This window comes from Rattus norvegicus, chromosome 10 (assembly GCF_036323735.1).
Source record: "Rattus norvegicus strain BN/NHsdMcwi chromosome 10, GRCr8, whole genome shotgun sequence".
Lineage (NCBI taxonomy): Eukaryota > Metazoa > Chordata > Mammalia > Rodentia > Muridae > Rattus > Rattus norvegicus.
In genome coordinates this window covers 7,468,354-7,494,695 of record NC_086028.1, presented here as the reverse complement: position 1 = coordinate 7,494,695, position 26,342 = coordinate 7,468,354, and the positions used below count along the sequence as shown (strand labels likewise).

At 47.7% G+C, this 26,342-nt stretch overlaps 2 protein-coding genes across 5 annotated transcripts; one reads left to right on the top strand and one right to left on the bottom strand.

Annotated features, from left to right (window-relative positions):
• Positions 1-1,778: 1,778 nt before the first annotated feature.
• Positions 1,779-5,097, bottom strand: Tmem186 (transmembrane protein 186). The gene is made up of 2 exons (NM_001025756.1): positions 4,938-5,097; positions 1,779-3,669 (listed from the first exon to the last, which is right to left on the bottom strand). The coding sequence occupies exons 1-2, from the start codon at positions 4,938-4,940 to the stop codon at positions 3,022-3,024; spliced, it is 651 nt and encodes a 216-aa protein (NP_001020927.1). The 5' UTR covers positions 4,941-5,097; the 3' UTR covers positions 1,779-3,021.
• A 24-nt stretch (positions 5,098-5,121) lies between these two features.
• On the top strand, positions 5,122-26,325 carry Pmm2 (phosphomannomutase 2). Of its 4 annotated transcripts, XM_006245755.4 has the most exons (10): positions 5,122-5,259; positions 7,982-8,361; positions 11,011-11,122; positions 13,656-13,732; positions 14,447-14,538; positions 16,650-16,749; positions 16,873-16,948; positions 19,561-19,676; positions 24,394-24,533; positions 25,310-26,325. In XM_006245755.4, the coding sequence occupies exons 2-9, from the start codon at positions 8,350-8,352 to the stop codon at positions 24,493-24,495; spliced, it is 687 nt and encodes a 228-aa protein (XP_006245817.1). In that variant the 5' UTR covers positions 5,122-5,259; positions 7,982-8,349; the 3' UTR covers positions 24,496-24,533; positions 25,310-26,325. The 4 variants fall into 4 exon arrangements, with proteins under 4 accessions (XP_006245817.1, XP_038941735.1, NP_001100443.1 ...); NM_001106973.1 differs by lacking the exon at positions 7,982-8,361 and having other exon boundaries at positions 5,142-5,259; positions 25,310-26,319; XM_063268856.1 differs by lacking the exons at positions 5,122-5,259; positions 7,982-8,361; positions 13,656-13,732.
• Positions 26,326-26,342: the final 17 nt, after the last annotated feature.

Sequence of the window (26,342 nt, the reverse complement as noted above, 5' to 3'; positions counted from 1 at the left end):
TCCAGTTATGACGGGCTGAAGGTTTTGTTGTGTTTTCAGACAGGTTCTATGCAATCCTGGTACTATGTAGACTAGGCCTCAGGCTGGCAGTGCTCCTCCTGCCTCTGCTTCCCAAATCCTAGGATCACAGTATGATTCTGTCTCAAAACACTGAAACAAAAAGACCCTACGAAACAGGCTGGTTGGGTGGTGGTGGCACATGCCATTAGTCCCAGCACTCTGGAGGTAGAGTTTGAATCCACAGAGTGAGTTCCAGGACAGCCGAGAGGCAGAAGCAAGTGGATCTCTTTTGAATTTGGCAGGCCAGCTTAAGTCTAAATTGTAAAAGCTTGTCAAAAGAAAACAAACAAACAAAAACAAAAACACTGAAATAAGCCTGGCCCACGTGGTGGTGCATACCTTTATTTAATCCCAACACTCAGGGGCAAAGGCTCCAGGATTTCTGAGTTCAGGGCTAGCTTTCCCCAGGTCCTGAGTTTAATTCCTAGCATTCGTGGTGACTCACAACTTGTGAACTGATGCCCTCTCCTGATGTGCAGACTCTACAAGTAGAAAAAGCACTCATATACATAAAATACATGCTTCTTCTTTTTTTTAAAGTACCTTAGGAAAAAACAAAGCTAAAAAGAATCCTAGGTGGGACCTACTGAAGTTAGGTCACTGAAGCAGGGCTTCGGAGGATACTAGGACCTACTAGCACCTTTTTGTGCTTCTTACTTCCTTCTCTATCCACAGCAGGGACACAAGCAAGCACTTCTGTACCGTTCACATCAGTGTTACTCACATAGCGAGGGGTGAAAATAACCCATGATGTCCACTGACCTGCTGCTGGTAAACACATACATTCACATTCAAGAACACCCCAAGAGTCCAGTCATGAACAAATCCACGAACACTTCACTGACTCGTGAATTAAGCTCTGAACAACACCAAGTTAACGCTAGGAAACAAACCATGATTCCCTCCATGGATGTCAGAATAACGAATCCAGAGACAGATTGGCTGCCGCCTGCCAACAGGTGGCGGTGGGGAGAAGACAGAGGCAGGGGCAGCGGTGGCCAAGTGCCTGCGTCCTACCTGAGGTAATGAAGTACTGGAATTAGCCAGCGGCCATGGCTGCCAACACAAGGCTGCGCTGCGTGCCCGGACAATGACAAGTTATGATTCGATATGCACATTTAAGGGGCTTTTTGAAATTACAATATAATTACGCATATTTCCCCTTCCCTTTCCTCCCTCCAAAACTCCCTATATCCTCCTTTGCCCTTTCAAATTCATGGCCTCTTCTTTCCTTAAATATTGCTGTGTGTATGTGCATATGCTTCTAAATATAACTCGCTCACTCTGTACCTGCATGTTTTCAGGGCCACCCATTTCATACTGGATAGCTAACTGGTATGCCCTCGTCTGAGGAAGACTACCCCTGCCTGGTTGAGGCCTTGTGGTGGACCCCTCAACACACACACTTTTTTTTTTCTTCTTTTTTCTTTTTTTCAGAGCTGGGGAGCGAACCCAGGGCCTTGCGCTTGCTAGGCAAGCACTCTCCCACTGAGCTAAATCCCCAACCCAACACACACACTTCTATTAATAGTTATCCGTGTTCATGCTCTGCTTATTTTATAGAGGACCAGCAAGATGGTTCAGTGGGTGAAGGTACTTGCTGCCAAGCCTGAATTTAATCCCTGAGACCCAAATGATAAAAGGAAATTGACTTGGAAAAGGCTGTCCTCCAATCTCCTATGTGCACAGTATACACACACAAATAATTAAAAGAAAAATTCTTTTTAAAGATTTATTATATACACAGTGTTCTGCATATATTTCTGCATGTCAGAAGAGCATACCAGATCCCATTACAGATGGTTGTGAGCCACCATGTGGTTGCTGGGAATTGAACTCAGGACCTCTGAAAGAGCAATCAGTGTTCTCAACCTCTGAGCCATCTCTCCACCCCAAAAGAAAATTTCTTAAGGGAAGGAAATTATTAAACAGTTACAAAACAAAGCATTCTGATGGACAAATTACAAAGACCAGGGCTGCTTTCCTTTAATCCAGGTACAATCACCTAATAAGCATGTGCTTGTTATTCATTGTGAAAAGCAGCACACAGTGTCCCTCAGATGAAGAATTATTGCCTGGACAGAGTCCCTCTGCCCCAATGACCCTGCAAAGCTGAGTGTGAGCACCCCAGATCTCCTGGTGATCACGTAGTCTCAGGGGATGCTGCTCCTACCTCAGTTGGTGTACAGTGACTTCCTGACGGGAGAAACAAGTCCACTCTGGGCTTTAGCTGTGGCCATTCAGCTGGTGAGCCTGAGGACCAGTGATGGACCCCAGTGGCAGCCTGGAAGCCTTGCTCTACGTTGTAACTTCTGGCTGCTTACCTTACACACTGGTTTTGCCTGTTCATGGTGCTGGTATGGAACTTAGGACTTTACACATGCTAGGCAAGAGCTCTGTCACAAAGCCACAGCCACAGCCATTATTATTTTCATATCCGTCCTCATGAGAGGAAGGGTCTTCCATCTCAGAGTGCAATTCAAGGTTCAGGAACTCAATACCCTGTCCCAGGTCAAGGAACTAAGGCTCAGCAGAACCCAAGTCCCCAGGCTCCACATCCTATGCTCCTCTGCCAACCCTCCCACCTTGCAGCTTCACAGCAGCGGGCTGCCTCGGCGATCTTGGCATAGTGCTCCTCTAGGAACTGCCTCTTCATAGAGACTTCTGGCCACTATCTGACAGGATGTCCTATATAGTATAATGTTCCACTAAGGGCTTTTTCCTAAAGCTGGTTAATGCCTTCCTTTTTGGCCCAAGGCAACCTTGAACTTCTCCACCTGCCTATGTCACCAGTATTGAGTACAGGCAGGCACAGTCATGGCTGGTTCTATGCAGTACTAGGGACTGAACCCAGGATGTGAAGTCCTACATGCTAGGCAAGCAGTCTACAAAGTGAGCATCAGCCCAGTCCCTGGTATTAGCTTTTGTCTCATCCATGTTCTTGACCAGGGCTACAACGGCCTACTTGCTGTTCTTGAGTGTGGCCAGGGTTCCGAATACTTGTGAGAAACGATCCCTGTCCAGGATTCGGCCATAGCGTAGGGTGAGGTAGAAGGTCTGCTTGCCACTGTACTGCTGGATACGCACGAACACATCCTGGACCCGTTCCTCGGATTCTGACAGGGGTATCATGTCTGACACGGCACAGTATGTGTCCTGTCGCCAGCCCCAGAAGGTCAGGTGGGCCACTCGAAGCAAGGTACCTGACTCATTCACATAGAGGATGCCTACCAGTCTCCGGAAGAAGTGGCTCATCCAGCACAGCATGACCAGGGCAAAGCTGGCAATCCCACTCATAAGGCCCAGTGAGCTGAGGGTCATGAGGCCTTGTGAGTAGCAGTAGAAGCCTGGGGGCAGGGCCACCACAGTCACAGCTGTCTGTGCCAACTTCAGCCGAGACAGGAACCCAAGTGCTCTGATGGCATTGAAGCGGTAGATTGTGTGGAATTTTTCAGTCTCTGTGCCTGGTGGCTTCTCCTGTGAGGGGGGAGACCTGCTCCCCACCCACCTTATGGAATCCCCCTGCCCAGCACGGCACCACAGTTGCTGTAGAGGCCTCCTCCATGCAGCGGGCCCCTGCAGCCTTGGCACAGCTCGAAGGAGGAAAGCCTGGAAGAGAGAGGTTCCTTTCAGAAATCATCCAGGCTAATCACACAATGAACAAGGCAAAGCATCTCCCAGAAAGGCTTCAACCAACCCTGGCAAGACACCGTGACTGCCAGAGGAAAGTAAGTGATAAAGCCAGAAGCTTTATTTTTTGTGGAATTCTACTCTAGATAAGTACCATTCTCCCATTTTTTACAACTAAATAAGCAAGCAAACAAAACAAAACCCTAATCCTAGCCAGTGAGATAGCCCATCTAGAACTGGGGCTTGCTACCAAACCGGGTGAATTTGATCCCTGAAGCCAACATGGTGGAGGAAGAGAAATTACTCAAGCAGGACATCCTGGACCCCTACATGCCATAGCACAAGTAAATGCACACGAACTAAACACACACACGATTAAAACAAATTTTAAAAAAGCATTAAAAAACAAAACAAAACAAAAAAACCAACAACACCAAAAAAACCCTAGGCCCTCCCCACCCCTGGCCCTGGCCCCAAGTGCAAGGAAACAAAAGCAGTCTCTGACACTCAGACAGGTCCTTTCCCCCGAGCAGGTCCAAATAAACATAGAAAACCTGTACGTCCAGCCATTCAACAGAGATGGGCCAACAGTGCACTTAAAACTTCCTTCCTTCCTCAAAGGGTAAATCAATCGGTGTCGGAAACCCACACAACAAAACCATGGGGTACTTATCACAGAACCTTTGCAGTCCTCTGACTGCCTTACACGCCAAGAGAATTTCTTCGCATGAATTAGCCTGGTTGGGAAGCAGAGAAGTGAGGCACGGAGGCCCTCAACACACTGCACAATGACTGTCTGGAATAAGTAGAAGAGTGAGCAAATTCTGGGCTTCAGAGTAAGAGGACACTAACTGTGCATCCTTCATCTTTCCAAAGAAAACCTCAGAATACGCTAGGGAGACATGGTTCTTTTTTTTTTTTCTCTCTCTCTCTCTTTTTTTCGGAGCTGGGGACCGAACCCAGGGCCTTGAGCTTGCTAGGCAAGCGCTCTACCATTGAGCTAAATCCCAACCCCGAGACATGGTTCTTAAGCGCTGAACTTGGTGTGCGCACTGGGACGATGAAGACCGTCCATGTGACCCAAGGGAAAGAAACAAGGCAGAGAAATAGCACGTAAAAATACACTCTGGCCTTCCACCGACTGATTTCCCGAGTGGGCAGCCCAGGTATCCTTCCTGCCAGTCGTAGGCCGGACCCGGTCGCTAAGTGCGGTCCCTCCTTTACCGCCCACCACCTGACATTCCTACCATGAGCCTGTCGCCTGCTACAGGAAGTACGCCGACCTTGTCCCCGGAAACTTGAAGGGCTCATGCGCGGGAGGTTAATGCGCTAACTCAAGGAAAAAAAAAAAAAGTACTACGGCTTGGGAACTGTAGTTCAAATTTTGTATCCGCCCCGAGTGTCCCGTAAGCCATTAGAGAATCTTCCCATCGTGCCTTGGAGTTCCGGGGCTCGGAGCGGACCCGGAAGTTCCGGGTGGAGTTCCGGGTGCCAACGAGTCTTCTGACTGGAGAAATGGCCACGCTCTGTCTCTTTGACATGGATGGGACCTTGACTGCCCCGCGGCAGGTAGGCGGCGCCCGGGGAGCTCCTGGTGGTGGGGCAGAGCCCTTGCTGCCCCAGACCGCCGTAAGGACTGTCCGGGAACCAGTAGACCTAGGTCCTGAGCGGGGTCCTGAGTGGGATGCGCAGGAAGAGGGGGCCAGAAAAGCCTTCCGAGTAGGAAACGTGTTCAGAGTCGAAAAGTTCGGGTCCGAATTTCTTCTAGGGTTCCTCGGGTCTGGTGTCCTGGATTGAACTCCAGCCTCCACCCTCTGACCTGCTGTGTCACCTCCCCAGCCCTGTCACCTCTGACTGTCTCTTCTAGTATATCAAGGGCAGGTTTTCAGCTGTCTGACCTTGAGCAAATGTCTTTCGCGGAGTCCTTGAAGCCCCTTTAAATGTGATGCTTAGGTGAGGATCACAGAGACTAATTAGAAAGTCCGGTGGGACTTCCTTCCGCTAACCGAACTTGTTATAGCCAAAGATAAGTTTGTGTGGGTTCGTTCTGGTGATGGCATTCTCTCTGCCTCCTATGCACAAATGCATGATTGAACAGAAATCATACAAATGAGAGTAGGCTCAAATAGCTTGGGTGTCGCCACCTCTGCCCCACCCCTTTTAGATTTCGTGGACTGTGTCCCAGAAGCCCCTGTAGTGTGTGTAACCTTAGATATGTCAGTCTATCTTTTTTTTAATTTTTTTATTCCTTTGCAATTACATGTGTACAGTGTATCCGATTGTATTCACCCCCCCCCCAACCTTCCTGTGCTCCCTATGGAGAACACTGACCCACACACCCTCTTCTGTTTTCATGTCCTTTTTAAAATTTTTATTTTAATACCTCTCTAAGTCCAGTTAGTGCTACACACACACACACACACACACCACACACACACACACACACAGCCATCCATCAAGTGATAGGCAACATATCACCCATGCTGAAATGTTAACTGGCTTGATCTTGTACAGGGAACCATGGTTGCTGAATTCATAATGTCCAGAAGACAGCATTTCGTTTACCACACTTCTCTCCATCCTCTAACTCATACATTCTTTCTGCCCCCGAGCCTTGGCAGGGTTGATAAAGGGTACTACTTATTCTTAGCACTTTGACCAGGTATGAGTCTGCATTAACCACTGCCCACTACAAAGAGAAACTTTTCTTACCAGGGTTGAGAGCAGCATTAATTATGGGTATAAACATAGATATTTAGAAGGCAATTTGACAAGATTTCCATTTAACAAAACAACAACCATAGGTTTCCCCACAGTGCCTATGAGCTCCACAGTCATAGACTTTTGACCAAGTACTGTACGAGGCATTAATTCCTTCCTGTGGAATCGGCCTTATATTCAACCAGGAAGTGATTTTGCTACCCCCAAAACAGTCATTCCACCATTGCACAAGCCAGTACACATTGCCCAGCAAGTCAGTGCTGTCTCGCAGGACCCATGGCTGGGAAATGCCCCAAATGACTTTCCTTCCACCGTGCTTTACATAGCACCTTCCAGCACTATGAAAGCTAAACATGCCAGTTCCAGCCTGATGTCTCTGTGTCTTGAAACTGAAGTGTGCAGTGTCTCCAGCAATATGGATTTACCATTTAGTTAGGGTGGGCGACCAAGAGCAATTTCAATAGCCCGTGTTATTTTGGGGTCCTAGTTCTCTCTGGTCAACAATATCCCCCCACACCTGGAACCAACGTTTTTGTTCTTTGTTGTTGTTTTTTAAATAATTCATGTCCTGTAGAAGACATTTGTATGTATACATACTTTACCAAGTAGTAGGTTTTCAGAAAGCTTTTAAATGCATCCTTAGTTGTAGTTGAACCACAACCCACCCTCTTCTGTCCCTCATTCTACTTTTCTGAGCCAGTGTGATCTGTCCAGTGATGACATTCCACTACCAGTTCTCCAGAGCCCTTCCTGACTTAGCTTCATTGCCCAACACACACTGGTGAGTCAAGCCAGTAGCTACATGGGCAGGTGGCATAGGGTTTTAATCCCTTCAGGGAGATTTGAAAGTTCAGGGCTAGCCTAGGCTATATAAAGTGTTTGAGACAAACCTTCAGAACTTAAAAGCCAATAGTAGTCTAGAGCCGGGAATCAGAATTCGTATTTTGTCAAGGGTCATATATTAAGTACTTTTGTCTTTGCATATGGCCTGCAGTAACTACTCAACTTTAGTGCAAAAGCAGCCATTGACCATATATAAAGAGTGACTATGTTCTAATAAAACTTGATTACAGAGGCCATTGAGATGTGGTCACCCCTAAGCCTTAGGACCTGAGTTCAATTCCTGGAGTCCACATGATGGAAAGAGAGAACCACCTCCAACAAGCTGTCTTCTGACCTCCCCTTGTACATTGTGGCACACATACATGCATACACATAATAAAAATAAAATTATTATAGAAACTGCTCTTCAGTTGGCCCAGGAACCATAGAGGTTTGGTTTGTTTCTTTGGGTAGGTTTTGGTTTTTCAAGACAGGGTTTCTTAGTGTAGCCCTGCCTGTCCTTGGATTATTTCTGAAGACCAGGCTGGCCTCGAACTCATGGAGATCCACCTGCCTCTGCCTCTCAGATGCTGGGAATAAAGGCATATACTACCCAGCTACCACCATTCTAACATAAGGAAATTGAAACTAGTAAAGCCCTGACGCCTCCGCTCCTACAGCAGCTGTGGTTCAAGGTCCTGAACTTCAGGGCACTGTTCAGTGTCCTAATTGTCATTCCCTTTTCCAGTGCCAGGACGGAGGCCACTCCAGGTACTAGATAAGCTACAGGGAAACTGCCTCTGTGTCCCTGGATAGCAAAGAAGAGCCTGGTGACCAGAATGTGCTTTCAGCATTTGGAACGATATGCTTGCAGTGATCACGGTCAATTGCAGCAATAAAAGAAAACTAACTTAGAAGTGAAGTCTCCTATATGCTGGGTACTGCAATTAAAATACTCCAGCAACAGATCTATGTATCATCAGCCTTCCCTCCCTCCATCCGTGTGCATCGTCAAACATCACTAATCACAGTGCAGTCTAGAAGAGGAAGAACAAGTCACCTTTCACTGTGATTGTTGTAACGGGATATGACCTCTGTGGATCCCATGTGATTAGCATGGACTCAGAGGTTTGCACATTTCCTTGTTTGTATAGAAGTCTGTCTTCCTGGGTGCTTTCTTCCGTAAAGGGTAAAACTTGAGATAAGCTTTAGGGAACAAAAGGACATAAACCTCCATGAATCATTTTCCAACTCTGGCATCCTGAAAAATCTCACAGAGAGATCATTGACAAAAATCGTGACCAGAGAACCCCTGTCCCTGTCACTTCATGTTTCCTCTTGCCAAGTGACTTTAAACCAGGATCCTCCTGTTACTCCACTCACTTGTGTCTCAGCATGAAGGTCAAAGATGCTGTCCTTCATGATCAGATCAGTGTCATTTCACTAGTATTCATTACCATAGTGCAGTGATTGGCATGCTCTTCTGTACACGGCAGACGCACACACCTTTATTTGCTGGTTGTGGAGATGGAGCCCATCCCCTTAGACAAGCTAGGTGAGCATCTCCTACTAAGCTATACCCCAGAGGGTATGCTGAGGCTTACAGGCCACATAGTGTCTGTCACAGCTACTTAACTCTCTCTGGGACAGAAACGTCCAGAAACACCTACATAGATACTTACAGTTATTGGTCTAATGGCACACAGGCCTGTTTGATGCCTCCTGGAATCCATAGCTGTCCCCACCTCTCAAATACTCTCCGTAATTCTTTTTCTTTCACCTCAGTTTGTCTTTCAGGTGTTAAGCTACTTATTTTGTTTCTTTATAACTCTCAGCATAAGGATCAGTTATCTGTTTCACTTTGAAGTCAGCTTTTAAGCATGGGCATCAAAAGTATCCTCACAACCTCTTCACCTTTCTTCACCTTGGTGATATTTAAGCCGAAAAAAGTTACAGAAGGTGCTCGGGTGTGGAGAGGTGGGCACATAGTTAAGGAAATTGTACTGTGAATTCACAGAGGATTCAGCAGGATGTGTCATGCTGGCTAACCACAGTGCCATGTGACTCATCAGTGTACAGAGGGCTAGGACAGAGTGAGTTGCCTTCCTGCTGAAGGCAGGAGTGCTTTGCTGTGGTTAGTCCATTTCTTTAATTTTGCAATCTTCCCTAACTACCATTCTGATGTAGCAAACCACTTGGGAATTCAGTGGCTCATAGAGGCAACTAGCAAAGTTCTAGTTCTTTTCTAGTAAGCCAGTATTTCTCTGTCAAAAGTTGAGGGGAAAGCCAAGCGAGGTGGTGCACACATTTAATCCCAGCACTTGGGAGGCAGAAGCCAGCTTGGTCTGCAAAGCGAGTTCTAGAACATTCAATGCTGTTACACAGAAAAAGCCTGTCTCAAAAACAAACAAACAAACAAGAAGTTGGGGGGAAATGAGACTGGGGCTGTATCTCACTGGTAGGGTGCTTGCCTAGAATGTAGAAGGCTTGCATTTAATCCCCAGCACCCATAAAACCAAAACAACAAAAAAGTATAAACAGTGCAGCCTAAGGCTCTGTCTTAGGATTACTATAGCTGCAAAGAAACACCATAACCAGAAAGCAGCTTGGGGAGGAAAGGGTTTATTTTGCTCACAGCTCCATATCACTGTTCATCATCAAACACATTGAGGGCAGGAACATGGAGGCAGGAACTGATACAGAGGCCCTAGATGGTTGCTGCTTACTGGCTTGCTCCACACTTTGCCTGCTCTCTTATAGAACCTACAACCACCAGCCTAGGGATGGCACCACCCACAAGGATCTGGGCCCTCTCCCATCAATCACCAATTAAGAAATGCTCTACAGGCTGGCCCACAGCCTGATCTGATGGAAGCATTTTCTCAGTCTAAGTTATTCCTCTCGGATGACTATGGTTTATGTCTAGTTGACATAAATCTAGCCAGCACAGACTCCTATTTGTCTGTCTGTCTGTTGAAAGACATTTTTAGGAAATCCAAGCAGGCCTTGAATTCCTGATCTCCCTGCCCCCATTTCCCAAGTGCTGGTATTACAGACTTGTGATACTATCCCCACATCTGAAGTATTGAGTCATATACATATAATGCAAAACACTTTAAAGAACAAAAGATGAGGGGGCAGGGTGGTGCTGGAGAGATGGCGCTGTGGTTAAAAGCACTGACTGCTCTTCCAGAGGACCAAGCATCCACAGAATGGCTCACAACCATCTGTAAGTCTGATTCCAGATGATCTGGTGGCCACTTCTACCCTCAGACACTGCATGCATATGGTGTACAGACATATGCAAAGAAAACCAACAAAAATAAGCTAGATATGTATTATTATAGAAATGTCACCATAACAAAGACTAAAATAGCAAGTCATTACACAAGACAGAGAATAAGCCATAACCACACATTACCCACTCATGTGGGAGTCAACGGGTAGCAGATTGACAGATGCCTGGACAAGTGAGCACGGGCCTGCTACACCCGCAGGGCTGGCTCTTGGTGGGCCGAGATGGAGGCATTCCGTAGCAGGAGCTCAAGGTTAGCCCGGGCAGTGTAACACAACCCAAGCTTAAAACCAACACAAAAGAAAGGGGGGAAAGGGAAAAAACAAAAAGGTTAATAGCCCCAAATAATACCTAAATATTTAAATTTTTCTACAAGCCTAATAATCCCGCTGGGCTTGTATAAGGTCAATTAGTTTGCTGATTCAGGGTAAGCTGAGTCAGTTTGCAGTTTTCATTTGATTGTGTTTTCCTTCCTGATGTAGAAAATTACAAAAGAAATGGATGGCTTTCTTCAAAAATTGAGACAGAAGACCAAGATTGGAGTGGTAGGTGGGTCAGATTTTGAGAAGCTGCAAGAGCAACTGGGAAATGATGGTAAGTGCTAGCTCCACTCTGGTCCACAATTAATACTGAAGACACTGAGACCTGCCGCCCTTCGCCCCTGAAATCCCAAGCCACCATCACCCATGTAGCAGCTTCTGCCTTCTCTGGGAAAACACTTTCTTGCCCTTACTTGGCCTTTGCTTTAGTTGTGTAAAAGGAAGTCCTGTGATCTTTGACAGACCCTTCCCTCAGGTGTACAGACAGACTCACCATGAAGGGCATGCATACCCATGTCTGCCTCTGGAACCTTTTCTCCTTCGGCATTTGCTTGTCACTTCTCTGTCACCTCAGCCCAGGTTCCACCTCCTGGCTGTCTCCCCACTCAGATAAGGAGATACCTCTGTGCCTTGTCCCTGTTGCTCTGACCTAATGTGTTTCAGGGTTCACTAGTCATGAGAGGCACTGGGCCACTATGTACCAGGTCTCCATACACAGGGCTAGCAAGCCAGAGACCCTTGTGATAGGGTCTCACTCCGTAGCCCAGGCTAGGTTGTCTCCTGTCTCCAGTTCCCGGGTGCCAGAGTGACAGACATCAGCCACCATGCCTAGCTGGAGAGTCTTTTGGCTTCTTTCCTGGGGAGGGTGAAACAGTGGGTCTCTAAGACCTGGATATCCTATTTTAGCAAGTATTCCCCCAAAATTCTGGCGTCCAACCCTGCTGGTGGAACAGTATCTTAAAGACTAAACTTAAGTCTTTGTTGCCTTTCGAACTTATTTATTTGCCTGTTTTCCCAGGGCTTCTGGGGTAGCTAGGCTGTGAGAAGCAGTGAACAGAGATTAGTGAAGAGATTTCTTCACGACCTGTTGTAGTGTGGAATGCTGTCCTGTGACCCAGGCACTTGGGCTGCTGAGACAGGGGAGTCTCGAGTTTGAGGTCAGACAGGAATACAGAGTGAAACCTTGTGTTCAAAAAGCAAGAAGGCCAAGGCTGGAGAGATGGCTTAGCAGCTAACAGCACTTGCTGCTCTTACTGAGGACCCAGGTTCAGTTCCCAGGACCCGCATGGCAGCTCACAGCTGTCTGTATTCCAGTCCCATAAGGTGCACACACATACATGCAGAGGAACCACTCACACACACAGAATACTTTTTTTTTTCCTTAAAATACTGACATGAGTTTAAAACAGACAAAAACCTCGTTGTCCCAGAGTCAGGTTAGTACTAAGGACACACTGGGCGGGATAGTTCATCTTAGCAGGCCTAGTGCCATCTCCGGCCTCCCACTAGGTGCCAGTAGAGTGCTGCACACACTCAGTTTTAGCAACCCAGGCCGTCTCCAGACCTCGCCAGGGGTGTCCTGGGGAACACGTTGCCATGGTTGGGAAGTCAGCATGTCTTACCTGAAATCGCGAGTCTGTGGGTCAGGTCAGATCACTGGGAAGCGGTCTCTGCGCCTGAAGGACACACACCACTTAGCTTCCTCGAAGGTCTCTCTATAGAAACACTAACAACATTAAGAGGCATATTCAGCCCAAGAAATCCTGCCAGAGGTATTTGCCATTCCTGCCTCCAGTGCCGAACTTAACAACATGCTCTAAGAGGCTTCTCATCACTGTGGCAGGGCTGTGCTTCAGGAAGATAAAACAAGAGTTAAAATACTCACACACACTTGCATCAGCTTCATGGAATGTAGTGGACATACCTGTAATGTTAGCACTCTGGGGACGTGCTGTGAGTTCAAGGCCAGCATCGGCTTCACGAGGGCCTGTCTCAGAAACAAACAAGCAGGCACTGGAGCACATGCCTTTAATCTCAGCACTTGGGAAGCTGTAGCAGGCAGGTCTTCTGTGGGTTATATGCTTGTCTTCAAGTCTAAATGAGTGTAAGAATCATCTTTTAAAACTGTGTTTTAAATTTTTATTTTTATAAAAAGACTATTCTGGGGTTTGGGAGACTGCTCAGTGGGTAAAGGCACTTAACACAAGTTCAGTGCTCAGAGCCCACATAGAAGGAGAGAACCAAGCCCCACAAACTGTCTTCTGACCTACCCCCACACACCATGATGTGTACATGCCAAATGTACACGTACACACAAAATAACATGTGAATGTTTGGGTTTTGTTTGTTTGTAGTTCTGGCTGTCCTGGAACTCGCTCTGTGTTCAAGGCTGGCCTCGAACTCAGAGATTCAACTGCCTTTGCCTCTTGAGTGTGGGATTAAAGGCATGGCCCACCACAGCCTGGCATGTAAATAAATGCTAAAAATTAAAAATAAAAAAAAATATCGAGCCTGGCAGTTCTGGACTGGAGAGCAGAGTGTGGCCATGTCCTTTCCACTTATTTCCTGGTACTGTTGGTTCAGGACAGTCGGAAGCAGGATTTACAGGCTTAAGGCAGGCCCATCCGAAGCTCATTTATCTTCCTTCAGGTTTACAGTCAGAGCTGCTGCTGCAGTCCCCAGCCTCTTGACGAAGGGCCGGCATAGCCCACAGGTGCCTAGCCAGGTTCTTGGTGGTGGGTGTTGAGAAAGGAAGAGAAAGGCAGGTTTCTATTCACACCCTCAGTTTTATCTTGTTTTGGTTGTAGTGGTTGAGAAATACGATTATGTGTTTCCAGAGAATGGCTTGGTAGCGTACAAAGATGGGAAGCTATTGTGTAAACAGGTAAGTTTTTAAGTCTGCAGCCCATTCTGGATCACTAATATAAGTAAGCCAGCACCAGCGGGACAGTCAGTCATCCTAGCTGCCTGGGCTAGAAAGTGAGTTCAAGACCACCCTGGGCAGCTCAGAGAGAGCCAGATTTATAAAGAATAAAGTTAAGGGAGCACAGAAGCCCACATTGTGTGGGACAAGGATTGATTGCCTCTGGGCACATGCTGGGGAGTGGGGGCGGGAGGGGGATCTTCACACTGTGTTCTTTGTCAAGTTTGAATTTTTTCTATGCAGCTGTTGGTTGTCCCAGATAGTGACTGTATCATTATAATGGCCTTTTAAAGCTGCGTGAGTCCAGTGTTGCTATTACAATAGCCAAAGCTAGAACAGGCCGCTCACCCAGGGCTGTGCAAGAGAAGCTGGACTTATTAATACTAAGAGCCACTGCAGTGATCTTGCTGGCCCTTCGGAGGAGCATGTGAGAGAGAAGGACCCAGATGCCTGAGTGCTGCTGAAGTAGACACGGCCTCTGACCGAGGCGCTGTGCTTTACCTAATGTTTCTCATTAGCAGAAAAGAGAAGGAGGTGAAAGGACACAGAATGTGTCCGTGTCCCTGCTGGGTTAGCCGTGGCTTCTGCAGTGTTAGCAGGATAACTGCATGTGCCAGGAAGCCATTTTGAAAGTACTTCCTGTTATATCAACTAACTCATGCTTTGTTTGCCCAGAATATTCAAGGTCATCTGGGGGAGGCTGTGATCCAAGACCTGATCAACTACTGTCTGAGCTACATTGCAAAAATTAAACTCCCTAAGAAAAGGTGGGTTCACTCTTAACAAAGAGGCTCTTCTAGAAGATGGAGCCGTGGGCTCATAGGCGGAGAGTGGCAGTGGAAACTGTCAAATGCTGTCTGGGCACACACACATATACATTACATACATTACGTGCACAACATATATACACACATATGCACACATACATTATGTGCACATGCATAAAAACCATGTACACACATAGTTTTTAAAAAAGCATCAGAAGCTTACAGTCTGAAAGTCTAAAGCTAGATATAATACAAAACCAAATGTGTTTGGCCTGCAGTGCCTAAAGAAAGTCCATGTTATAGAGGGTAAAGGGTTGGCACGGTGAGGAAGAGTGCTTGCTGTGCAAGCATGGAAAGTTAAGTTCAAATCCCCAGGCCTCGAGTAAGAAGTTAGCCTTGGTCGCATGTACACCTGTAGTCTAAGCACTGTGGAGGACAGAGGCAGGACCACTGAACTGCTGGCTCTCCATCTAGCCAGTTCATAAGAAGACTTTGTCTCAAGAGACTAAAGCATAGAGTAGCAGAGCAAGACACCCCAGGACAAATTGTCCTCTGACCTACATACATGCCTATCCTACCTGCTCCTCACAATACATATATTTTTTTTTAATTATTTTGAGTCTAAAACTAAAGACATTTTTTAAAAGTGTCTGACTATCTTCCCTGGAATAACTGAAACGGTATTGGTCTGCTCCATTTTCTGTGATCATAGCAGGCCTGAGTAAACAATCTGCCTCTGAATAGATCAAGTTTCCTGGGTCATTAGTGAGGCTCCATGGACCATAATCTCAGAACCTGTCAGTGTCCTCTCTTCATGACTTCAGTCTACTCAAGAGCTCACTAGCAAACCAGATGCCCCAGAAGCAGACGTGAGACTCTAAGGAGCCAGTGCCTTTGAGCTGGGCTCCCTTCCAGCCCTTTGTTACCACCAGACGCTCCTCCAGCAGGTCCAGCAGAAACGGAGAGGCATGTGTAGTAACACACCCTGTTTTTTGGTTTTTTTTTTTTTTTTTTTTTTTGGTTTTTTTTTTTCTTTTCTTTTTTTTCAGAGCTGGGGACCGAACCCAGGGCCTTGCGCTTGCTAGGCAAGCGCTCTACCACTGAGCTAAATCCCCAACCCCAACACACCCTTTGCCCAGTATTTACAAAACATCATTTTAGCAGATAGTCCGTGTAAAACGTTATGACTAGTGAAACATGATGCCTCAAGCTGTAAGCCAACATGGGGAGGGAGGGAGGAGGACCAGGGCTCCAGATCGTCCATCGTTAGCTACATGGTAAGTTCAAGAACAGCCTGGGCCCCATAAGACCCTGTGTATAACACGGGGCGTGGGGTATTCCTCCCTGTGGCCCTCCCTCTTTCTTTCCTTACTACATCTCCATTTGCGTTGCTCAGAAAGAAAAGAGGGCTGGTGCCCTACTTGGGATTTCTGTTGCTGTGAAGAGACACCATGGCCACAGCAGCCCTTATGAAGGACCACACTGATTGGGGCTGCTTCACACTTCAGAGGTTTGTTCCATTGTTATCACAGTGCTGGGTCCACAGCAAGAGATGATCATACTGGGCCTGGTTAGAGCATCAGAAACCCCCAAGCCCACCACCTATGATGTTTCCTTCAAGAAGGCCACATCTGCAACACTGCCTAGTGACTAAGCATTCAAGCACATGAGTCTGCGGGTACCATTTCCATTCCACCATAGCTGGGAAGATAGTGCAGTCAATAAAATGTTTCCTGTTTAAGACTGAGGACTGATGTTGATCCTTAGCACCCCCAAAAAAGCTGGACCTGGTAGTGCCTGCTGCTGGCCAGTGCTGAAGAGGCAGAAAACAAGTGCATCTCTGGGGCCTGCTGAATTGACAAGCTCCGGGTTCAGGGAGAGACCCTGTCCTAAAAATAAAGTGGAGAGCAACCTGTGAAGACACCCTCGGTGCACTGGTGGACATTCATACATGTTTATGTGCATACATACATACACACACGTTTATGTGCGTACATATATACACATAGCCCGTGAGAAAGCTGAGTCACATACTCATGCTGTCTAGAATGTAATGTTGCCCAAGTAAATAAGGTATTTTGGGGCACCCCTTGTCCCATTCTCCTCCCCAGGGGAACTTTCATTGAATTCCGAAATGGCATGTTGAATGTGTCCCCCATTGGAAGAAGCTGCAGCCAAGAAGAACGAATTGAGTTCTATGAGCTCGATAAAGTAAGTTCTCAGATGTATGTGGGGAAAATGGCCAGCTTTGAGAAACCTATAGCCCATGGCCAGTCATAACGTGCTTCTACACTGTGACGCGGTGGACAATTGCTGTCTTTTTGTTTCTCTCAGAAAGAACATATACGGCAAAAGTTTGTAGCAGACCTCAGGAAGGAGTTTGCAGGGAAAGGCCTCACGTTCTCCATAGGTATGGTACATGTCCCGGCAGGCTTTGTCCCTATGCTCCTGGAGCATGTGGGGCTGCTGAAATGCTTCAAGGTGTGGTAGGTAGGATGGCTGTTACCGAGGAAACAGGTTCCCTTATGGGTTCTTGGCCTCACTGGTAAAAGACTTCAGAAAAAGACTCAGAAGGAATCACGAACAATTGCACTGTTTAAGAGAAGAACAGTACTGGTCAGGTGAAAATCCCAGTAGCCAGCAAGAGGAGAGGTGGGGAAACCGTGCTTTCAGAGTTACTTGTGGAGTAGAGATAGACGTTTCTAGGAAAGGGAAACGCATAGAATGGAAGAGGCTGGGGAGCTGAGGAGACCCGCATGCATCCAGCCAGGCGCCATGGTCTCTTGTAGCCCCTCCCTCTTTTTGTATTATGGGCTTTGTTCACGGGTGACTTTTTTTATGCCAGGATAGGGAAGAGCATCCGGTCATCGTCTGCCAACTGCTTCTTCCACTTGTTAACCTCTCTCTTTTACAATTGCACTTGTTTTATGAGTGCTCTGCCTGCGTGTATGTGTGATACCGCGTGTGTGCCCAGTGTCCGAGGAGGCCGGAAGAGGATGTGGGATGCCCTAGAACCACTGTGTGGGCGATGACCTGAGCAAGAACAGCCAATGCTTTTAACTCTGAGCCATGTCTCCAGCCCCAACTTGTTAACCTTGGTGTAGATTTCTTACTCTGTGCTCTTCAGCTCCTCTACACCAGCAGCCTGTAGCCTGTGGACAAGCAGCCACAGCAGGACACCCCCGAGCCAGGGACTGGTTTCTATGCTTTCGGGTCTGGTTCTGCCTCTGCAGGCCTCTGCTCCTCTCTCCTGAACAGAAGAGGTGTGTCTTGGTGTGTGAGCAGGAGGTGGAAGAGAAGCCTGGCTGAACTCAGAGGATGGAGCCTCTCAGATGGAGACTAAGGTGTCTTGAAATCCAGCAGTGTGTTAGCATCAAGGAACCTCAGAAGTTAGTGGGTGGCTTTAAAAGAACAAGAATCAGGCTCAGAAAGGAACTGAAAGTTGTCCAGGCTCACAGAGCCTGTGTTGACTGCCCCTGAGCCAGCACTGACTCTGGTCAGAGTTGTGTCTGAAGCCTGGCCCCTGCCTTATCACTTGATAGCATTTGCCTGTTAAGTTTTATGACTCTGTTTGACTTGTGGGGAACATGCAGGCCACAGCACATGTGTGGAGGTCAGAGGACAGCTCTGAGGAGTCAGTTCTCTCCTTCCATCATGTGGGTCCCAGGGGATTGAGTTCAGGTCACCAGACTTGGCAGCAGTCGCCTTTACTCACTGAGCTGTCTTGTGTATCCTTACCGATTAAAACCTTCAAATGTTCCTTTTTCATGGTGATGCTCTCAGCCTTGCCGTAGACCTCTGGCTTTGAGCCTTAACACAAGAGTGTAAGGTGTAGGAAACTGTCCTTGCAAAGGAACCACGGGTCATTCCCAACCAGGGACATTTTCAATTGTTCCTGAACTGTGAGTGAATGTTTTTCAGATAACTTTAATTTTTTTTTTAGGATTTTTTTTAGGATTTATTTGTTTATTTGTTTTTGTTTTGTTGTTGTTTTTTGCTATGAAAAGTACCTACATACCAGCTAAAGGGCTTGCTCAGCAGTTAAGAGCACTGACTGCTCTTTCAGAGGACCTGTATCCAATTCCCAGGGTCAACGTGACAGCCCACAATTATCTGTAACTCCAGTTCCAGGGTTTCTGCTGACGAAGCTTCCTTGGCACTAGACATGCCTTGGTACTAGACATGCCTTGGTACAGACATACATGCAGGCAAAACACTCATACGAATGAGTGAATGAATGAATGAATGAATGAATGAATGAGGAAAGGAAGGGAAAGGAAAAGAAGAAAAAATTAGGGAGTAAACTACCTGTAAGCTCTCTTGCATGTGACAGACCTGTTGCCTACAGGATGGGTCACACAGCCTGCTTTTGCCATTTCCCACCAATAGCGGTTTGGTCCAGTTAGGTTTGCTTTGGTTTGGTTTGGTCCAGTTAGGTTTGCTTTGGTTTGATTTGGTTTGCTTTGGTTTTTTTTTAAAAAGGTTTCACTGTGTAGCCCAGTGGAATTCACATGAAATCCAGACTGACCTTGAACTCATCATAATCCTCCTGTCTCAGCTTTGTGAATGCTGTGATATTACATATAAGCTACCATGCCTGACTCGGGGTATTAAAGTACCAGACGGGCCCTCTGGGATAAGGGAAGCCATTACAGGTTTCCTGTAAGCCTTGTCCTTGGGAAAGCATTTTGAGGGATTTTAGACCGGGGTGAAATAATGCTGGGGAAAACAGCAAAGAACCTGTGCATAAAGTAGCATCAAGTGGTGAACAAGGTATCAGAAAGGTAAACAAGCTGCCTTACTTTCCAGAAAGTGTTAGTCTCCTTCCTCTCACCAGAGACTGTGCTGGCCTTGCTGCTCAAGAGCCCCAAGCCAGCCAGGCAAGACCCTGCCATTGAGCCACAGCACAGCCAGCTTAGCTGTCTCCTCCCTTAGCTATCTCCTCCCTTAGCTGTCTCCTCCCTTAGCTGTCTCCTCCCTTAGCTGTCTCCTCCCTCAGCTGTCGTCTCCTCCCTCCTGCAGGCGGCCAGATCAGCTTTGATGTGTTTCCTGATGGTTGGGACAAGCGCTATTGCCTGAGGCACCTGGAGCAAGCTGGCTATAAGACCATTTATTTCTTTGGAGACAAGACTATGCCAGTAAGTAGGAGGGCCTCCGTGCTGTTTTGCCCTCCCACATCCTACCTGATGGCCCTTCTAGCCTCCCTCCCCAGTGGGAGCAGGGACTGTAGATGGTAGTCGGTGTGCGTACCTTTTGAATTAAGTCACCACTGTTGCTCTTGGTCCTCCTCTGCCCTCCCTCCTGTGTCCATAGTAAATTGCATGCTAGGGTCACAAACATGAGACGATGAGGAATCACCTGAGTCTGATGCGTACTGTTGGTCGGGGATAACTGAGCATCTGCCTAGAGTGTCACACAGTGCTGGGGACCAGCAGTGAGAGCTTGCAGAAGGCCAAGTTCTGCATAGGTGAGGTCTGAGCTAGAGACTAAGCAGGGCCCCCATAGGAAAGGCCAGGGCCAGAGAGGGGTACAGTGAAGCTGTTTCCTCAGAACCACTTTGGCAGCATTGTGAGGCTCTCCCTACACAGATGCTTACTGCTACCATCCCAGGCCTAGGAGGTACCAGCACCAGGACTCACCACTTATGCTTGTATTTGTCAGCTTCTCTCCCTACACTGCCCATGTCACGTTGCTGTAGGATCCTGGTTCAGGCATGGTGGCCATTCTGGACCCAGTAGGGCATCCATCATAAACACTGCAGCTATGGAGCTCTGGTCCCTTTGATGGCTGCTTACCCTGTCAAGATCAGCACTGTCCAAGTTCTGCGTCTAGCAGGGTCCTGGTGACAGTGGATTATATTACTTAGTGTTATATCCTCCAGATTCATCCTTACAGCAATAAGAATTTCCTTTCTTAAGGCTAGATAATCCTCCACTGTATAGGTACGCAGTTTACTTAATCCATCTGTTGGCAGACTTGTGACCTCCATTCTCTCAGTCACTGTAAGTAATGCCTCTGTGAATGTGAGCCTGGGGCATTGTGTTTGGTTGTTTATCTGTGAGCTGACATGGCAAATCCTTTAGATTTCTAACACTAGGAAGCAGCCTTTGGACATTGTCTTGGCAGTGGAAGCCAAATGAACAAGCAAGCCTGGGCCAGCAAGAACACCGCTGCTGCTCATCAAGGAGACCATGACAGGAGAGGGCAGCTGTGGCTGGGTGGGGTGCATACTCACATCCCAGCATCTGGGAGAAAGAGGCAGGCAGATCTCACACAGTGAGTTCCATGTCAGCCAGGGCTATGCAGAGAGACCCAGTCTCAAAAAAATCAAAACAAAACCCAAAAGAGACAGCCTATGAAATGTGAGGGCACAAATACTCGGCCAACCATATGTCTGTCTGTCCAAAACGTACCAGATTCCTGCAATTCACCATCGAACTAAGGACTCCATTTAAGAGCTGGAGAGGTGCTCAGCAGTAAAGAGCACTGGCTGCTCCTCCAGAGGACCTGAGTTAGTTCCCAGCATCTACATGGTGGTCACAACTGTCTGTAACACCAGTTCCGTGGCAATCAGAAGCCCTGTTCTGTCAAGCCTCTGTAGGTACCAGGCACACACTGATGCAGACACACACAGGCCAAACACCCATACATATACAATGATCCGATTTAACATGTTTTAGAAATAAAGAGCCCAATTTAACATATTTGAAAACACATTGTGCCAAGGAAGACACATGGTGGACTTCCAGGCACATAGGATTGACATCTGAATCACAGGTCATAAGAATGTATATCTAGGTCACAGTGAGAGCCAGTTCTACTGCTAGACTGGCCATTATTAATAGACACACACAAAAGAAGGCAGAAATTAGTGACTTCACCTCAGGACAGCAGTAGACGGTACAGCCAATATGGACAACGAGAGTGATTTTGTTATTTTGTATTTTTTTTTCTCCCTGGGAGCTGAGGACTGAACCCAGGGCCTTGCACTTGCTAGGCAAGCGCTCTGCCACTGAACTAAATCCACAACCCTAGAGTGGTTCTCAAAAAGCCAAAAGTAGAACCTCTTTTGATCCAGAATTCACACTGCTGAAGTATAGATCTGAAAGAATTAAAACCTGGTCCTAGAAAGAGTCTTTACATGCATGAGCATTGGAGTGCCATAGGCTGTCTCCAGGGAGGGAAATCTTAGGCCACAGCCTTGAGTGAAAGCAGTACAGATGCTAGCCTGAGGCTATCTTTTTCTTTCTCTATGGTTCTTGCTCTAAGTCAGTGGCCGAAGCTGGCTTCTAACTCACGGTAATCCTCCTGGCTCAGCTTATGCACAGATTACCGGTGACAGCCACCATTTCTGACTTTTTTTTTTTTCTAATTCCAAGACAGGGTTTCTCAGTGTAGCCCTGGGTATCCTGGAACTCACTGTGTAGACCAGGCTGGCCTCAAACTCCGAAGTCCACATGCCTCCCAAGGACTGGGATAAAAGGTGTGAGCCACCATGCCCATCTGGGGGTTTTATGTATTTATTTATTTGTTTGTTTATTTACTTATTTATTTTCTTAGCCTTAATGATGGTTTATAATAACTCTTTCTAGATTTCATTGGATTCAAAGCACTTTGACTGTAGACCTTAAGAGTCACATCAGACTTGAAGTCATCTTAAAAATTAAGCTGGTAAAATTATACTCTGGATCTAAAGAAGATCTGGAAGCTTCCTTTGTCTAAGTTGGTGTCCCTCACCCCTTTTCAGTATTGATACGTGAGCCATGAGTCATTCAGCAGAGAGAAGGGCAGTAGCAGTCTGTTAGGTGTGTACGGCCACAGCAGGCGAGCCAGGAGACTGCAGAGGCGTTCTGAGTGGCAGGTAGTGTTTCTGTCTCAGTGCCCTCGTGTGTAGGTCTGATCAGGAGACACCATGTGGGTTTGGGTTTGTTTCTTTAAGGAACTGATTATCTGAATTGCTGGGGATCAGCCTCCACATAGACGTCTGCGTCTGCATCTGCGTAAACGTGTTGAGCTTTTCACGGTAATGTAGCTCTGACTGGACACTAGGCCTCGCCAAGGCAGCTGTGACAGCACTTCAGGCCAGCCAGCTCTGAGGCAACGCAGCCTTGTTCTTGGGTAGAGTAACACAGCATAGCCGTCCTCCCTGAATGTCCACACAACAGACTTCTCTGTATCCACGACCCCAGCCCCATGTGGTATGGGAATGCCATCCATCTAGAAGCCTTGCTGGGACTTGACAGGAGGCAGTGAAGTGGATGGGACCGGGAAGGTTCGCTGCTTGGTTTAAGTCTTGCATTACCATGCTTTGATTCACATATTTTTATGAAGTGAAACCAGGCATGGTGCTACATTCCTATAATCCTAACACTCAGGAAGCAGAGACAGGAGAGCTACATGTTCAAGGTCAACCTGAGCCAAAAGTAATGGGACTGTCACTCACACACACACACACACACACTCACACACACACACAGCTTGTTCTCTTTTGTGCTTTTGCAGGTTTATAGCTGAACTTTGTCAGATAAAAGCCATTTCCCTGCTCAAAAGAGGCAGAGTTGGTCAGGTGGTAGGGAGGAGGAAGTCTGCAAAAGGGAAGGAAGATGCAGTCAGCCTCAGCTCTAGCTTTGCATGATGGACAGACTGGGTTTTAGGAGAGGGGTGCTCCAGGCACAGCCTCCCAGAGGTCAGTCACCCCTCTGGGGGATATTCAACGGGGTAGTTTGCTGTTCTTGGAATCCAAGGTGCCTGCAGGTTCAGGGCAGTTTTGAAATGAGATGGGTGTGTTTTGCGGTAGACGCTTCCAAGTACCCGCGATGTGCTCTCTATAGAGGTCCTGTGCTCACATACATCCCGCCACTCTTGTGACTTCCTCTGAGACCCCTGTGCTGATCTAGCCTCTCTACCTGCTGCTGGGCTCGCTCAGACTGCAGCCTACTTTGTAGTCCCTAGCCTGCCTTCTTTCTTCCTGTCAGCTCTGATACTGTGACTGGGCCATTTCAATTTCATTAGAGTCACATGACGGTGGCATGTGCCTGTAATCCCAGCCCTGGAGGCTAAAGCAAAAGTCTTAGATTTGAGGCCAGCCTGGCCGTGCAGCCCAACTTCTAAAGATGGTGCTGGTGCGGAGGATGACAGGATAACTCTAAGCTGAGGAGATGGTTTATGGTCACATAGTTGCCACACGATCTCAAAACCTTTTCAGATTCCCAGCACCCACCACAAAGCCTGGCACAGTGGTGTTTATAACCCCAGCACTGGGAGGCAGAGACAAGTAGATCCTCGGACTCTGGCCAGCTAATCTAGTGGTCAGTGAAAGACCCTGTCCCAATAAGACCTGAGAAAGAGACACTCAATCAACCTCTGACTATACATCTATTCCACATAATTGAATGAACTCAATTCAGTTCCCCTCGGCCACACTTCAAGTGCTCAGTTGTCCTATGTGGCCAGTAGCTGTGGGCAGACTGAGCAGTCGTGTTCATTGTCACAGGGCATAAGCAGCCCCACTCTACCCACCAACACTCCTGTGACTTGCAGAAGAAATGTGGGCACGAAGACAAACTGATAGGTATGAGACACTGTCATTTACTGTGCTTTTCACTAGAAAGATAAGCCTTAGGTCTTCACAAAGGCAGTCTGACGACTTTCGTGAGCATAATTACCTTCTCTGAGCTCGACTGCAGTTCACAAGAAGGTTAGACAACTTGCTCATTGTGACTAAAATGTCATCCTTTCCTTGGAAACCAAGGGAAGATTAACTGAAGAAACCTTGCTAAGCTAGGAACGTGAAGGTTGCAGCAGCCATGGACCAGGACAAATGTAGCCTACTGCTTCTGTTGTGTTTCTCTGCAGGGTGGCAATGACCATGAGATCTTCACAGACCCCAGAACTGTGGGCTACACAGTGACAGCACCTGAAGACACACGCAGGATCTGTGAGGAGCTCTTCCCTTAACCGCAGAGGAATGCACTCCTGGTCAACAACACTGAAAGGTCATTCAGGGTCAGGGGTCACTTAGGGGCAGAGCTGAAGTCCCTCCACACATGCACATGGCCCCAGACTCCAGCCAAGCTTTTCTTAATGGGTCCAGTCACACAGGGGCTAGAGGTGAACTCACTGGGCATGCCAATAGGTCACATCTTCATCCAGTACCAGCTGCAGCCCCAAGGGAAAGAATTTATCAGAAATGGCTGTGACTGGGTGTGGTGGCTCATGTGTGTAATCTGCTCAGGAAACTGAGGCAGGAGCATTTCCACAAGTTTGAGGCCAGCCTGAGGTACAGAATGAGACAGTGTCTCACACAAAAAGATTGGTGGCTCTGGATTGGGGTATAGCTTGTAGGACACTTGCCTAGCATGGATCCCAGCCTATGACTTAGGGACCTCAGAGACAGAAGTAACTTCTCCTGGTCTCTTACCCCCACCCATGGTCTAAGAGCTAGCTGATAGGGTACATGCTGGTCTTTGAAATTTTCCCATCATATGATCTAGGAAGAAACAGGAATGTGCCTGGGTTTCTTATCCTTTGTGGAATTTAAGGTGTGGGTTCTGGTGGTTGTGGTGGGTTTTGGGGGGATTCTATTTTGAAACATGGTCTTCCTATGTGGCTGTGGCTGCCCCAGAACCTGCTGTGTAGACCAGGTGGACCTCGAGCTCAGGGTCCTCCTGCCTCTGCCTTACAAACTCAAATTACCTGCACCAACACCTGCTAAGGTTTAATGAAAATCTGCAATTGTCAGGGTTCAAACCCGTATCTTACCACCAAACAGGGGCATCGGATGATGAAAACGACAAGCCATCCAGAATCATCCATCTGGGATAGGACTGAAGACTTCCATGACATGCTCCCACTCTGCAGTCTGTGGTGGAGGCTGGGGCATGACCAAAGGGCTAATGTCTGTTTTCAAGCCAGCTTCCCATCTGTGAGCCGCAGACCAGTGTGATCTGCCTGAGGTAGATGGCCAAGCGACAGCTGATCCCACAGTTTGCACCTCCACTGGCTTGGCCGTCTCTGTTTGCTACATCTGAAAGCCAGACTGCTCTCCTGTCTCCAGCAGGAGGGGAAGACAGAGGACCCAACAAACCAGAACCTCGCTGTGGTCCTCTTTAACCCCCAAGCTGCCCAACCCAGGTAACAGACACAGTTCCTGAGGCATCAGAGGCAGCTTCGTGGTCACAGCAACAGGAGCTCCCAGTCTCCAGCCTCTCAGAGTGCACATGCCTCCCCCAGAACCTTAGGGACAGCCTTCCGTGATCACTTCCCAGGCAGAGCTTCTCATGCCTGTAAACGGTTCTGCAGCCTGACTCCTCGTCGGGAGCCTCCAGCCACTGTGTGTTTCCATTGCACTACCCTTGGCTGCCCACATGGGCACCTGCTGCTGGCGCCTGCACCTCTGTCCATCCCCTCAGGAGAGTGCCAGGACCTCAGCCTGTGGCATCCTTGGGTTTTATAGCAGTGCTGTGAAACACTACAGGGACTGTCCCTCTCTTCTCAGTCAGATCTCTTTAACCCTCAGTGTCTAATGGGTGTCTACCCAGGTTTGCAGAGAATTTGGGTTCTGAGGGCCTCTCCCGGCTCTGCTCTAGTGATGCTGGAGCCCCTATCTGTCCTGGCTGTGGCAGTTCCCAGCCGGCCCAGAGGCTGCGTGCTACCTGCAGGTCCAGTGCCTCCTGCCATGTCAGGTGGACTCCAGGCCTTGCCAGTTCCTACAGCGGCTATCACAGATCCCCTCCCCCACTGGCTTCATTCAACTGTCCCACCTAATAAAGAGCCTCTGCTAAGTCATACATGGGTGGCCTTGC